The sequence below is a fragment of the Babylonia areolata genome, chromosome 8 (assembly GCF_041734735.1).
Source record: "Babylonia areolata isolate BAREFJ2019XMU chromosome 8, ASM4173473v1, whole genome shotgun sequence".
Lineage (NCBI taxonomy): Eukaryota > Metazoa > Mollusca > Gastropoda > Neogastropoda > Buccinidae > Babylonia > Babylonia areolata.
Genome location: NC_134883.1, coordinates 17002800 through 17018482, shown reverse-complemented (window position 1 = coordinate 17018482; position 15683 = coordinate 17002800). Strand labels below are relative to the sequence as shown.

The 15683-nt window shown below is 42.8% G+C and overlaps 1 protein-coding gene across 2 annotated transcripts; it reads left to right on the top strand.

The window, feature by feature from the left end:
- Nucleotides 1–56: 56 nt before the first annotated feature.
- On the top strand, nt 57–15672 carry LOC143284584 (synaptotagmin-10-like). 2 transcript variants are annotated; one of them, XM_076591402.1, is made up of 9 exons: nt 57–146; nt 2888–3109; nt 3919–4116; nt 4666–4926; nt 7806–7979; nt 8758–8834; nt 10846–10978; nt 12098–12235; nt 13071–15672. In XM_076591402.1, exons 2-9 carry the CDS (start codon nt 2939–2941, stop codon nt 13155–13157), a joined length of 1239 nt encoding a protein of 412 aa, XP_076447517.1. In that variant the 5' UTR covers nt 57–146; nt 2888–2938; the 3' UTR covers nt 13158–15672. The 2 variants fall into 2 exon arrangements, with proteins under 2 accessions (XP_076447517.1, XP_076447518.1); XM_076591403.1 differs by having other exon boundaries at nt 68–146; nt 2878–3109.
- Nucleotides 15673–15683: the final 11 nt, after the last annotated feature.

The window sequence follows — 15683 nt, the reverse complement described above, 5'->3', positions numbered from 1 at the left end:
ACAAAAACATGTTTATTTAATGGTTTCGAAATTTTCACATGACATTTTCCGACTGTCACCAATGTAAATAAAAATGGCGATGTAGGTGAAAGAATAGAACTCTCTCAGACGAGTCTTATTCACGAAACAGGCCATCGACTAAGAAAGTTAGTACATTTGCAGTGACATATTAATGCTGTTTATTTCGATCTGCTAGTTTAGGGTCACAACAAACGCCTGACTGTCGTTTCTTTTTCTCTTTGCTCGAAGGCAAACTCGTTAAAAAGCTAGAGGGGTAAGGTGTTAAAGGGAACCTGCTGCAATTGGTTAAAAAGCTAGAGGGCTAAGGTGTTGAAGAGAACCTACTGAAATGGATAGAAAACTTCCTGGCTGACCGAACACAATATGTATCTATTAATGGAAATTGCTCAGACAAAATTAAGGTAACAAGTGGAGTTCCACAAGGTAGTGTCCAGGGACCAGCCTTATTTGTTTACTATATAAATGACATGCCGAACGGTATAAATTGCAATATGAAAATATTCGCTGACGATACCAAAGCATATTCCGCCATAAAGACTGATGAAGACTGTGTCAAACCACAGGACAGTGTACATGAACTTGTTCAGTGGACAGAGGATTGGCTTGTAAAATTTAATAGTGAAAAGTGTACAGTTCTTCACTTGGGGAAGAAGAATCCTAAACACGACTATCTTATGAAGGATGGACCAAATGTCAGTGTACTTCAAACCACAGATGGAGAAAAGGACCTGGGTGTCATAGTTGATCCCGAACTGAGTTTCGAACAACATATAAATGAAACTGTAAAAAAAAAAAAGCTAAAAGGATTTCGGGTCTCTTAATGAGGGCAATTACATACAAAAATAAAGAAAATATGGTGCCCTTATTTAAGTTGCTAATACATACTGTTTTGGAGTATGCCAATGCTACATGGTGTCCATATTTAAGAAAACACAGTGATCTGTTAGAAGGTGTCCAGAGACGCTTTTCCAAAAGAATTATTGGTATGGGAAATTTGGAGTATGAGGACCGTCTCAGATGTTTAAAACTACCAAGTCTAGAGTATCGAAGAGTAAGGGGAGACATGATTGAGGTGTTCAAAATCCAGCATGAAATCTATGACCCAAGCATCACTTCCACTTTATTCGCTTGTTCCAATACTAACACAAATACTGCCCAAAATGATACCTCTGGCATGATCACAAGAGGGCATGACTATAAGCTAACGAAATCTCGACCTAACTCTCGAGTAACAGAACTGTTAACTTATGGAATAATCTCCCCAAGGAAGTGGTCAATGCAAATTCATTAAATGCCTATAAAAATCAGCTCGATAAAATCCTAAAAAACTATGTCTTCACCACAAATTTCAGATAACCTAAACCAAAAAAAGTAGAAGACACAAAAACCAAGAAATCCTCGGGTTAAAAACGAAAACGGGCATCAAACAAACAAAAAAACAAACAAAAATAAGCAGTAGTTTTACTGGTAGTATATGGACTGGCAGGTCATCTGCCTTGACCTCTCGGCCTTTTCTTTATGTCCCCTCAAATTTTCATCTTCACTTCTTTCCTTTTATTTTATTTATTTATTTTCTTCTTTTGTTTCTTGTTGTTGGGTGGGATATGCAAGTACACTTCTGCAGTACTTTGTTTTCATTCATCATAATCAAAAAATCTTTCTTTTTAAAGATGGTATGGGTGTCGAAATTTTTGATATTGTTAGTATTTTGTGCAAGTTTAACTTCGGTAGGTAGTGCATTCCATATTTGTGCAATTTGGTTAGCCAGTGGATATTTTCTTGGTGTTGCAGTGTTCTAAACAAATTTTCTTTACTAAGTTTCTTGTACTATCATAATTCGACATTCTAAAGATATGTCTTATATTTACATCATTTATATTATTTAATATCGTAAAAGTTTCAATCAAATCTCCTGTTAATGTTCTACCATTTAGTGAGTGTAGATTTAAGTATATAAGTCTTTGTTGATAACTCATATTCTGGCATTCTTTTGATAATTTAGTTGCCCTTCTTTGACTCTTTCTATTGCTATAGATTGTCTCTTAAGGTGGGTGCCACACAATATTACCATATTCTACATATGATCTAACTAATGCTTTATATAGTTTGAGAAATACATCTTTATCTGGGTAATTGAAAGTTCTCTTAATTACACCAGTCACTTGATTGGCTTTATTTATGATATTATCTATATGTGTATCAAAGGACAGTTTATTGTCAAACATTATTCCTAGGTCTTTCTCAGTACAGCATTTCTCAGTAGTCTGTGTCATGTTTTTTTTTTAGGTGTGATATTATCTGGAAAATAGATGAGCTGTCTGTTAAAATTGACTGTACACTTTTGAATGTGTTCATTTAATTATTATCATTTTTGTTATTATTATTATTATGAGCATTTACATCTAATCTTGAAAAAAAACAAAACCCCTATGCATTTACAAATAGATAAAAAGAAAAAACACACACATAATATCAAAAAGGAAAACAATGAACACAAGATACAAAAACATTATTAAATCATTTGCCTCCTCACCCCACACATACATCCAAACACACACACACACACACAAGCACACACAAACACACAAGTCATAATACACAGTTATAAATAGTACACAATCAAAAATACAACCTACAAATTCTGAAACTCTCCAACTCACTACTCACTGATAGTCATTTTAGTTCGTACTGGAAAGGGATAAGCTGTTGAGAATTATTCTAATAATTCTTATAATTGCAATGTGTGTCAAGTTAGTTTATGGATTGATTGTCAACAGACCGTAAAGTCGGTAGAGGAGTGTTACATATGGAGAAGCATTACGTTCAACATTTCAAGAACAAGTTTTATCCTGTCAGTCTGTTGCAGCTGCAGGAGTCCCGGTGAGTTGGGAAGACAGAGGAAGAGGTGTAAGAAGAGATGGGAGGTGGACAATCCAATCACCAGCAGCCACCCCCCGAGGAGCAGCATCTGCCACAGAATGACACAAAAATCCAAGACATCACTCACATTCTGGACGTCAAAGCCAAGTCCCAGCATGTTCTTCTGCGTCAGAAGGGTATCGACTGGGATCAGCATGAGCAGGACAAGGTATATTCACTGAATTACTAGCACACATTGGATATTTTCACTGTCACTGATCACACTGTTTAGGGATGCATCAAGGAGAACTTTACACAGTTCTGTGTTTCTTCACATAAATTGTTATAGTACACTCTCATCAGTTTGTCTTGATTCACTCAGGACTTCTGTGTTTCTTAACATAAACTCTTGCATTTTCTTTTTGTCAGTGGACTGGTTTATATCACTGGCATGTATTGTAAGTATTACTTTTGTTCCATTTTAACAGTTTTCAAATAAAACCAAACTATTCTGCAAAACTATGTCAGTAAAACCAAACTATTCTGCAAAACTATGTCAGCGTGTTACTCATAAAAATACAATTGTAAGCTGTACAATGCAAGAGTGAATATAGGATACAGAGAAAAGGTACCTGCTGTCTATTGTAGTATATTGAGTGCTGTAATTAAGACAATATAGGCCATACAGTATACGCCTTCAGACAAACACAGACCATTTAGACAGGGGCAGAACAGAGAGGATGATCTGCAGATTTAAAAAAACAAAAAAACAAAAAACAAAAACCAACCCTGTACCTCACAGGCCACAGAGTATTATATAGAATGCACTTTTGACATGATACACACGTGTTAGGGAATGGCAAGTCAAATGGATACACAGTTACAACCAAACAAACAACACAGGCTCAGCTTCTAGACAGCTGTAACACCCACCCACTCCTACACCCCCACTTCCCCACCACCACCAAATTTTACAGGGCTTCCAGTCCTACATGCTGGGCTAATTCACAAATGGGATACCTGATGCTTGTGGTGCAGATGAACGTGCGAGTGCTGAAGGGTCTGTTCAAGACGCTGGACCCAGCTGTGGTGCGTGAACCGGGAGACAGCTTTGGACAGCTGCAGCTGTCCCTCAAGTACGACACCAAGCGACAGCTGCTTCTTATCAAGGTCATTCAGTGTCGCAACCTTTCCTCCAGGGATGTGCGGACAAGAGCATCAGATCCCTACGTCAAAGTTGGTATTCAATTGCTGTAAACAAACATGTCTTTCTTTCAGTTGATGTGTGTGAACAAAGTGAGTCTTTTTAATACACCTGTTTTGATTGTCCTTGTGACTGTGCATGCATGTACATATGTGTGTATTAATATCCATGGTAAAGTTTGATTCACACACACATACACATACACACATACATTCACACACACAGACACACACACATGCGCGCGTGCACACACCCACACAGAGTTGTTTATGATGGGTGTAGATATTTCCAGACTCAGACATATGGACCACAAGAATGTGAATTGTTCTCATTTTTCTTTCTTTCTTTTTTCAGCAGTTGTGTTGCACTGATCAGTTCATATGCTTAGATGCCTCCTTGAAACTGAAACGGTGTCCTTTTCTTTATATGACAGGTGTGGGTGTTCTCAATCTCAGACTGATCGAGACATGTGAAACAACAACAGGTAGTGTTGTGTGTGACAGGTACAGTTGTATCCAGACTCCCACAGGCATGGGGCCAAACCATCGAGATTGTAACGGGTAGTGTGTTGTGTGTGACAGGTACAAATGTACCCAGACTCCCACAAGCATGGGGCCAAAACCACCCAGATTGTGGTGGAGACCAGAGACCCGGTGTTCAATGAAATCTTTGCGTTCCGTGCCAGCGAGAGTGAGCTGAAGGAGATGCGACTGGTGGCACAGGTGTGGGATTACGACGTGGCGGAGCACGACGACTTCCTGGGGGAGGTCATCATCGACATTCCTGCCTTGGTCTTCCGGCAGGGGGCAGTGCACACTGAATGGTTTGACCTCCAGATGGAGGTGAGCATTGTTGGTACACACTGGTTTGACCTGATGTGTTGGTGGTACACACTGGTTTGACCTGATGTGTTGGTGGTACACACTGGTATGTGTTGGTGGTACACACTGGTTTGACTTGATGTGTTGGTGGTACACACTGGTTTGACCTCCAGATGGAGGTGAGCGTTATTGGTACACACTGGTTTGACCTGATGTGTTGGTGGTACACACTGGTTTGACCTGATGTGTTGGTGGTACACACTGGTTTGACCTGATGTGTTGGTGGTACACACTGGTTTGACCTGCTGTGTTGGTGGTACACGCTGGTTTGACCTGATGTGTTGGTGGTACACGCTGGTTTGACCTGATGTGTTGGTGGTACACACTGGTTTGACCTGATGTGTTGGTGGTACACACTGCTTTGACCTCCAGATGGAGGTGAGCGTTGTTGGTACACACTGGTTTGACCTGATGTGTTGGTGGTACACACTGGTTTGACCTGATGTGTTGGTGGTACACACTGGTTTGACCTGATGTGTTGGTGGTACACACTGGTTTGACCTGATGTGTTGGTGGTACACACTGGTTTGACCTCCAGATGGAGGTGAGCGTTGTTTGTACACACTGGTTTGACCTGATGTGTTGGTGGTACACACTGGCTTGACCTGATGTGTTGGCGGTACACACTGGTTTGACCTGATGTGTTTGTAGTACACACTTTTTTTCTCCTTTTTTCCCCCCTTTTCAGAAACTACATTTGTATGCATTTTTTTTCTCTCCCCCTCCCCCCTTCTTGAATTGTAGATCTGTATTCAATGAAAAAATCAAAACATATTTTGATTCAAAAGAGTATTGAAGAAAAAATGTTTTAAGAAACTTTTTTTTTCTCCCTTTTTCACTTTTGTCTAAATTTTTAATTTGGTGTAAACGGAAGGAACATTATGTCAAAGGGTTGTTGAAAGGAGAAAGAAGAACATGGGAGGAAGCACAAAAAAAAGCAAAAAAAAAGAAGCAAAACACTAACAACAAACACCATATGAAAAGATGTGTTAGTGGTACACACTGCCTTGGCCTTCAGATGTGTTGGTGGTGCACACTGCTTTGACCTCCAGATGTGTTGGTGGTGCACACTGCCTTGACCTCCAGATGTGTTGGTGGTACACACTGCCTTGACCTCCAGATTTGTTGGTGGTACACATGGTTTGACCTCCAGATGTGTTGGTGGTACACACTGCTTTGACCTCCAGATGTGTCAGTGGTGCACACTGCTTTGACCTCCAGATGTGTTGGTGGTACACACTGCTTTGGCCTCCAGATGTGTCAGTGGTGCACACTGCTTTGACCTCCAGATGTGTTGGTGGTACACACTGCTTTGACCTCCAGATGTGTTGGTGGTGCACATGGTTTGACCTCCAGATGTGTTGGTGGTACACACTGCTTTGACCTCCACTTGTATTGGTAATACACACTGGCTTGACCTCCAGATGTGTTGGCGGTGCACACTGCTTTGACCTCCAGATGTGTTGGTGGTACACATGGTTTGACCTCCAGATGTGTTGGTGGTACACACTGCTTTGATCTCCAGATGTGTTGGTGGTACACACTGCCTTGACCTCCAGATTTGTTGGCGGTGCACACTGCTTTGACCTTCAGATGTGTTGGTGGTGCACACTGCTTTGACCTCCACTTGTGTTGGTGGTACACACTGCCTGGACCTCCAGATGTGTTGGTGGTACACACTGCCTTGACCTCCAGATGTGTTGGTGGTACACACTGCCTTGACCTCCAGATGTGTTGGTGGTACACACTGCTTTGACCTCCAGAATTTTTTTAATTTATATTTGTATTTCTTTTTATCACAACAGATTTCTCTGTGTGAAATTCAGGCTGCTCTCCCCAGGGTTACCTCTATGCCATCACTCCACTTGTGTTGGTGGTACACACTGGTTTGACCACCAGTTGTGTTGGTGGTACACACTGGTTTGACCACCAGATGGAGGTGAGCATTGGTGGAGGTTGCACAGGCATAGCAGTGTGCATGATCATTATGAAGACAAGACAAGACAAGACAAATTCTTTATTATCGAGGATAATAGATAAGCACTGGCGCGCTTTTTTTCATCCAGTCCCTGCCCAGAAACAGGGTCTACACTACACAATACTACATTATATATGTCATTGCATGCACTACACAATGCTGCGTAAGGTCATAGAATGGATGAGGTATTTACAACATTTGGATGAGGTATTTACAACATTGTGTAGAGAATGGATGAGGTATTTACACCATTATGAAGATAATGGATGAGGTATTTACACCATTGTGTAGAGAATGGATTCAGTATTTACACCATCAGTGGAGTGATGGCCAAGAGGTAACACGTCCACTTAGGAAGTGAGAGAACCTGAGCGCGCTGGTTGGTATCACGGCTCAGCCGCCGATATTTTCTCCCTCTCCACTAGACCTTGAGTGGTCGTCTGAACGATAGTCATTCAGATGAGATGATAAACTGAGGTCCCTTGTGCAGCATGCACTTAGTGCACGTAAAAGAACCCATGGCAATAAAAGGGTTGTTCCTGGAAAATTCTGTAGAAAACTCCACTTCAGTAGGAAAAACAAATGAAACTGCACGCAGAAAAAATACAAAAAAATGGGTGGCGCTGTAGTGTAGCGACATGCTCTCCCTGGGGAGAGCAGCCCGAATTTCACACAGAGAATTCTGTTGTGATAAAAAGAGAAATACAAATACATTATATTGAGAATGGATGAGGTATTTATGATATAAAAGAGAATGGATGAGGTATTTACACCATGATATAGTGAATGGAGGAGGTATGTGAACCATTGTGTATGTGTAGAGAATGGTTGAGGTATGTCCTGTGTTCCTTGTTGTGTGCAGACAGACCTCAGTGTGAGTGGAGAGCTGTCGGCCACACTTACATACAAGCTACCTGGCACACTGTACGTCACTGTGCATGGTGCCCATGGCTTGTCTCCACGAGGAGCTACACACACTGCCCACCCCTTCATCAAAGTGGCTCTACCCGGGGTGGGGGCTGTGCACTGCACTCAGGTACAGATGGCTCCATGCGACACGACTTGCACCGTTCTTTCTGTCTGTGGCAGTCACTGATCACATTTCATGATCCCTCACATGTGTGTTACTTCTTCATCCTGAAAATGTCTCTCTTGTATATTCCTTCTTCAGCATGAAAATCTCTTCCAAGGACATTCCTTCTTTACCATGAAAATGAGTTTCAAGTGTATTCCTTCTTTTCCTTGAAAATGTCTTTCAAGGATATTCTTTCTTTACCATGAATACGTCTTTCATATATGTTCCTTCTTTACCATGAAAGTGTCTTTCAAGTATATTCCTTCTTCATCATGAACTCACTGTCAGTTCAGCAAGTTAGAACAGACTGTTAGCTAAGGTGGAGCACATACTGCATTCACTCCTCTTTCCTCTGTGAACATGATTCAGTCATCATTAGCTGTTATATGTTTGCATGCACACAGAAAAATAACAGTTGTGTCGTTATTTCCTTTATAACAAAAGTGTTGATTTGTTCTATATTTGGACATGATAATTTGTTCCAAATCAGCACATGTAAGATGATGTTAAGGCCACACTTAATAGATGGTGTGTGGTGATGTTCTGGAACGCCCACACAAATGATAGGGTTGTTGTTGGTGCTGATGATGATGAGGAGGATAATGACGGTGATGAAACCTCGTTGATCGTGATGATGATGATGACAGCATGATTATGACAGCATGATGATAGTGATGACAGCATGTTGATGGTGATGATGATGATGATGACATGACGATGATGATGATGATGACAACAGACCCAGGCAGACACACTGGCCCCAGAGTGGCAGGAGACGTTTGAGTTTGACATCAGTGAAGAGGAGCTGGGCTGGAGGTGAGTGTGGGGTGCTGCTGTCCCCTCTGACGGCTGCTGTCTGACATCACGTGGTGGTGGTGTGTGACATCATGTGGTGGTGTGTGACATCATGTGGTGGTGTGTGACATCATGTGTGGTGTGTGACATCATGTGGTGGTGTGTGACATCATGTGGTGGTGTGTGACATCACGTGGTGGTGATGTGTGACATCATGTGGTGGTGGTGTGTGACATCATGTGGTGGTGTCTGACATCATGTGGTGGTGGTGTGTGACATCATGTGGTGGTGCATGACATGTGGTGGTGCATGACATGTGGTGGTGTGTGACATCACATGGTGGTGGTGTCTGACATCATGTGGTGGTGGTGTGTGACATCATGTGGTGGTGTGTGACATCATGTGGTGGTGGTGTGTGACATCATGTGGTGGTGGTGTGTGACATGTGGTGGTGTGTGACATCATGTGGTGGTGTGTGACATCACATGGTGGTGGTGTGTGACATCAGATGGTGGTGTGTGACATCATGTGGTGGTGTGATGTTTCACATCATGAGGTGGTGATGTGATGTTTCACATCATGTGGTGATGTGATGTTTCACATCATGTGGTGATGTGATGTTTCACATCATGGGGTGATGTGGCTTTTTTACATCATGTATTTGATGAAATAGGTATGTGGTGGTGTAACGTGGCATGTATGTGTTGCAGTGTGGAAGGTATGTGGTATGATGTGGCAGCTATGTGGTGTGATGTAATGTGACATGTATGCAGTGTGATGTTATGTGGATATGTGGCAGAAATGTGGTGTGTTGTGACAGGTATAGGTGTGCCATGTCTGTGGTGTGATGTGACAGGGAGAGGTGTGATGTAATGTGCCGTGTCTGTGGTGTGATGTGACAGGGAGAGGTGTGATGTAATGTGACAGGGAGAGGTGTGATGTAATGTGCCATGTCTGTGGTGTGATGTGACAGGGAGAGGTGTGATGTAATGTGCCATGTCTGTGGTGTGATGTGACAGGGAGAGGTGTGATGTAATGTGCCGTGTCTGTGGTGTGATGTGACAGGGAGAGGTGTGATGTAATGACAGGTATGTGGTGTGGTGTGATGTGGCATGTCTGTGGTGTGGTGTGACAGGTATGGGTGTGATGTAATGTGGCATGTGGTGTGATGTGGTGTAGTGTGGCAGGCATGTGGTGCGATGTTATGTGGCAGGAATGTGGTGTGATGCGATGTGGTAGGTGTGTGGTGTGATGTGGTAGGCGTGTGGTGTGGTGTGGCAGGTGTGTGGTGTGGTGTGATGTGGCAGGTGTGTGGTGTGGTGTGATGTGGTGTGATGTGGCAGGTATGTGGTGTGGTGTGATGTGGCAGGTATGCGTTGTGATGTGATGTGGCAGGTATGTTGTGTGGTGTGATGTGGCAGGTGTGTCGTGTGGTGTGGTGTGGCGTGATGTGGCAGGTATGTGGTGTGATGTGGTGTGGCAGGTATGTGGTGTGATATTGCAGGCATGTGATGTGATGTGGCAGGCGTGTGGTGTGATGTGGCAGGTGTGTGGTGTGGTGTGATGTGGCAGGTCTGTAGTGTGGTGTTATGTGGAGGGATGTGGCAGGCATGTGGTGTGATGTGGTGTGGAGTGATGCGGCAGGCATGTGGTGTGATATGGCAGGCATGTGGTGTGATGTGGTGTGATATGGCAGGCATGTGGTGTGGTGTGATGTGTCAGGCATGCGGTGTGGTGTGATGTGGAGTGATGTGGCAGGCATGTGGTGTGATGTGATGTGGCAGGTATGTGGTGATGTGACAGGTATGTGGTGTGATGTGATGCGGCGGGTGTGCGGTGATGTGACAGTTATGTGGTGTGATTTGATGTGGCAGGTATGTGGTGTGATGTGGCAGAGGTATGGTGTGATGTGGCAGGGATGTGGTGATATGACAGGTATGTAGTGTGGTGTGATGTGGCAGGTATGTGGTGATGTGACAAGTATGTGGTGTGGTGTGATGTGACAGGTATGTGGTGTGGTGTGATGTGACAGGTATGTGGTGTTCCATGTGGTGGACGAGGGCAGTGTTCAGACAGAGAACCAGTCCATGGGTCAGGCCATCCTTGACCTTCAGGTCATGACCTCACAGCCCTCCTTCCATGTCACTCTGCCCCTGGCTGACCTGGTAGGTGACATCACTGTGTGTGTGTGTGTGTGTGTGTGTGTGACTGTGTGTGTGTGATACTGTGTGTGTGTGTGTGTGAACACTCTGTGTGTGTGTGTGATCACTGTGTGTGTGTGATCACTGTGTGTGCGTGTGCACACATATGTATATGTTATGATTGCGTGCGTATGATGATGTGTTTGATGATGGTGTGTGTGTATGGTGATGTGTGTGTGGTGTGTGATGATGGTGAGTGTAAATGATGTGTGTGATGATGGTGGCTGCATGTGTACATGTTTTTGTGATCTTGACAATGTGAGTGATGATAATGTGTATGATGTGAGTAAATGACGTGTGTGTGTGCAAATGATGTGTGTCAAGTGTATGTGATGTGTAATATGTGAGTGATGATAAAGTGTGTGATGATATGAATGTGTGTGATGTGTGTGTGATGATGATGATATGTGTGTGTGTGTGATGATGATGATAATGTGTGTGTGGTGATGTGTGTGTGTGTGATGATGATGTGTGTGGTGTGTGTGTGATGATGATGATGATAATGTGTGTTTGATGATGTGTGCGATGATGATGATGTGTGTGGTGTGTGTGTGTGATGAAGATGTGTCTGTGTGTGTATGATGATGATGTGTGTGATGTGTGTGTGATGATGATGATAATGTGTGTGTGATGATGTGTGATGATGATATGTGTGGTGTGTGTGTGTGATGATGATGATGTGTCTGTGTGTGTATGATGATGATGTGTGTGATGTGTGTGTGATGATGATGATGATGTGTGTGTGAGATGATGATGTGTGTGTGTGATGATGTGTGTGAGATGACGATGTGTGTGATGTGTGTGTATGTGAGATGATGATGTGTGTTTGTGTGATGATGATGATGTGTGTGTGATGATGTTAATGTGTGCAGTGATGATGTTGATGTGTGCATGATGATGATGATGACAGAGAATGTGACCAGAGGCTGAAGAAACAATTCAACAAGTGATGATGATGATGATGGTAGCATGTGTGACGATAACGATGATGTACATGATGATGACAGATAAACAGTGACCAGAGGCTGAAGAAACAGTTCCAGCAAGTGATGATGATGATGATGTACATGATGATGATGACAGAGGAACAGTGACCAGAGGCTGAAGAAACAGTTCCAGCAACAGGTGGTGACCCAGGAGCTACGCGAGGCCTGTCTGGCTCACACCGCCACCCGCCTTCCCTCCTTCCTCTTCCAACAACACCCCACCTCCTCCTCTAAGGTGACTGCACCTCCCCTTGCCCAGTACACACCATCACACACCCACACACCCCATCACACAAACACACCATCATACACACACACACCATATCACACAATCGGGGTGACATACAGACACACCATCACACAGACACACCATCACAAACACACAGACCATCACACATACCTACACACCATCACACACTTACCATCACTTCAGTTTCGGTTTCTCAAAGAAGCATCACTGCGTTCAGACAAATCCATGTACACTAGCCACATCTGCTGAGCACCTGAGAGCAGCATAACTCAATGTGCTAGTCAGGCCTGGAGTTCATGCATATATATTTGTGTGCCTATCTGAGTGGATTTTTTTTTCCTACATAATTTTGCCAGAGGACATCACTTCTGTTGCCATGTGTTCTTTTTCAGTGTGCCAACTGCGTGCTGCAAACAGGACCTCAGTTTATCATCTCATCCGAATGACTAGACACTCAGTTTTGATTTCCCAGTCAAACTTGGGAGGAAGGGCAAGAGTGGGATTCAAATCCAGACCCCAGCAGACACTGGCTTGACAGACGAGTGTCTTCCTCCTACACACACCATCACACATACACACACACACTATCACACATACCATCTCACATACACACACACCATCATACATACATAGACACACAATCACACATAATATCACACACACACATAACAATGCGCACACACTATACACACACCATCACATACACACACACAATCATACATGCATTCTCCATCACGCATGCAGACACCACAAGCACACAATGTACGTGAGTGTGTGTGTGTACTAGTGACTCCTGACCCCACAGCTGTGTGTTGGACAGAGGGTGAAGGTCAGCTGTCGCAAGGCGGGTCGGTCATCCTGCATGGCCGGCAAGATGCGCATTGTGGACAGTGTGCCCGTGTACTGAGGGTGTGTAACCTGCGCAAGTCTTCCTTCACCTGTCCTGGGCTGCCCTTACTGACAACTGCTACTGTAATTGCTGCAGTGTGTGGTATAATGTGATGAACACCTCCACTGTCGCAGAGATCTGTATAATGTGATAAATAACATTACTGCTGCAGTTTTCTGTTTAGAGTGATAAATAACATCACCACTGTGGTGATCTGTATGATAAATAACACCACTACTGCAATGATCTGTATAATGTGATATATAACATTACTGCTGCAATGTTCTGTATAATGTGATAAATAACATCACTGCTGTAGTATTCTGTATAGCATTACTTCAAGACAGCAGCGCTGACAGTTCTTTGTGTTAACATTACCATAAGACCGTAGTACTGACAGTTCTTGTGTAAGATAGCAGCATTGACAGTTATGGTGTAAGACAGCTGTACTGACAGTTATAAAAAATATTATGTACAAGGTTACTTTAAGACAGCAGTGCTGACAGTTATAATTATGTACAAGGTTACTGTTAGACAGCTTGCGCAGTGCTGACAGTTATATGTACAAGGTTACTTTAAGACAGCAGTGCTAACAGTTCTCTGAAAAGTGTCACTGTTAGACAGCAGTGCTGACAGTTATGTGTACAAGGTTACTGTAAGACAGCAGTGCTGACAGTTCTCTGTACAAGGTTACTGTAAGACAGCAGTACTGACAGTTATATGAACAAGGTTTCTGTAAGACAGCAGTGCTGACAATTCTCTGTACAAGGTTACTTTAAGACAGCAGTGCTGACAGTTATATGAACAAGGTTTCTGTAAGACAGCAGTGCTGACAGTTCTCTGAAAAGTGTTACTGTAATACAGCAGTGCTGACAGTTCTCTGAAAAGTGTTACTGTAAGACAGCAGTGCTGACAGTTCTCTGAAAAGTGTTACTGTAAGACAGCAGTGCTGACAGTCATATGTACAAGGTTACTGTAAGACAGCAGTGCTGACAGTTCTCTGAAAAGTGTTACTGTAAGACAGCAGTGCTGACAGTTCTCTGAAAAGTGTTACTGTAAGACAGCAGTGCTGACAGTCATATGTACAAGGTTACTGTAAGACAGCAGTGCTGACAGTTCTCTGAAAGGTGTTACTGTAATACAGCAGTGCTGACAGTTCTCTGAAAAGTGTTACTGTAAGACAGCAGTGCTGACAGTCATATGTACAAGGTTACTGTAAGACAGCAGTGCTGACAGTTCTCTGAAAAGTGTTACTGTAAGACAGCAGTGCTGACAGTTCTCTGAAAAGTGTTACTGTAAGACAGCAGTGCTGACAGTCATATGTACAAGGTTACTGTAAGACAGCAGTGCTGACAGTTCTAAGAAAAGTGTTACTGTAAGACAGCAGTGCTGACAGTTCTCTGTACAAGATTACTGTAAGACAGCAGTGCTGATAATTCTCTGAAAAGTGTTACTGTAAGACAGCAGTGCTGACAATTCTCTGTATAAGATTACTGTAAGACAGCAGTGCTGACAATTCTCTGAAAAGTGTTACTGTAAGACAGCAGTGCTGACAGTTCTTTGTATAACATTACTGTAAGACAGCAGTGCTGACAGTTCTCTGTATAACGTTTCAGTAAGTGACAGTTCTCTGTATGACGTTGCAGTAAGACAGCAGTGCTGATAGTTCTCTGTATAACATTGCAGTAAGACAGCAGTGCTGACAGTTCTCTGTATAACGTTGCAGTAAGACAGCAGTGTTGACAGCTGACTGACAATATCTGCACTGACTGTACACCATGATTAAACGGCACACTTGTTTTCCGTATTTCCTGTCCTAATTCAGACAGAACAGTGGAAGCTGTGTGTGTGAATCAGGTTGACAGTGGAAGGTTTTGGGTTCACATAACAATGATAGCTCTGTGCGCTTTAACCTCTGTGTAATTCAGTCAACAGCAAAATTTTTACTCCCTTCTGTGACTGCACCAGTGCCACTCGACCCTGGTGCACCAGCACTGCTCCAGACAGAACACTTCAGTACTGGTTGTTTTCATCAGACAGGAGACACAATGCTCCTTGACATACCCTCCACCTGTCAAAACTGAAATCAGTCAGCTGATTTCACAGTTGACAGATGACATCATACACCTCAACATCTCCCTCAACCTGTCAGCACTATAACTAAAGCTAACAAAAGGAACAGAAAAAACTCCTCCGTGTGTGTGTGTGTGTGTGTGTGTGTGTGTGTGTATTAGAGAGAGAAAGAACTGTTTCTGTACAATCTGTGATCAAAGCAAAATATAACTTAATTGATTGACTTTTTATCTGTATATTATGCACCTGTTTTCATATATATATATATATATATATATATATCAGAAGACAGATTATTTTTATTACTACCTAACAATTTGTTTCATGATTTTTGTTTTAAGCAACTAGTTAATATCCATTTGAACAGCCTGACTATTTGCTATTAATTTCCATCATCATTTGTTTTCAGAGCATTGTTTTTCTGTTCTTCGACTGGAATCCTTGAAATAAAGGGTTTAACCAATAACGCCA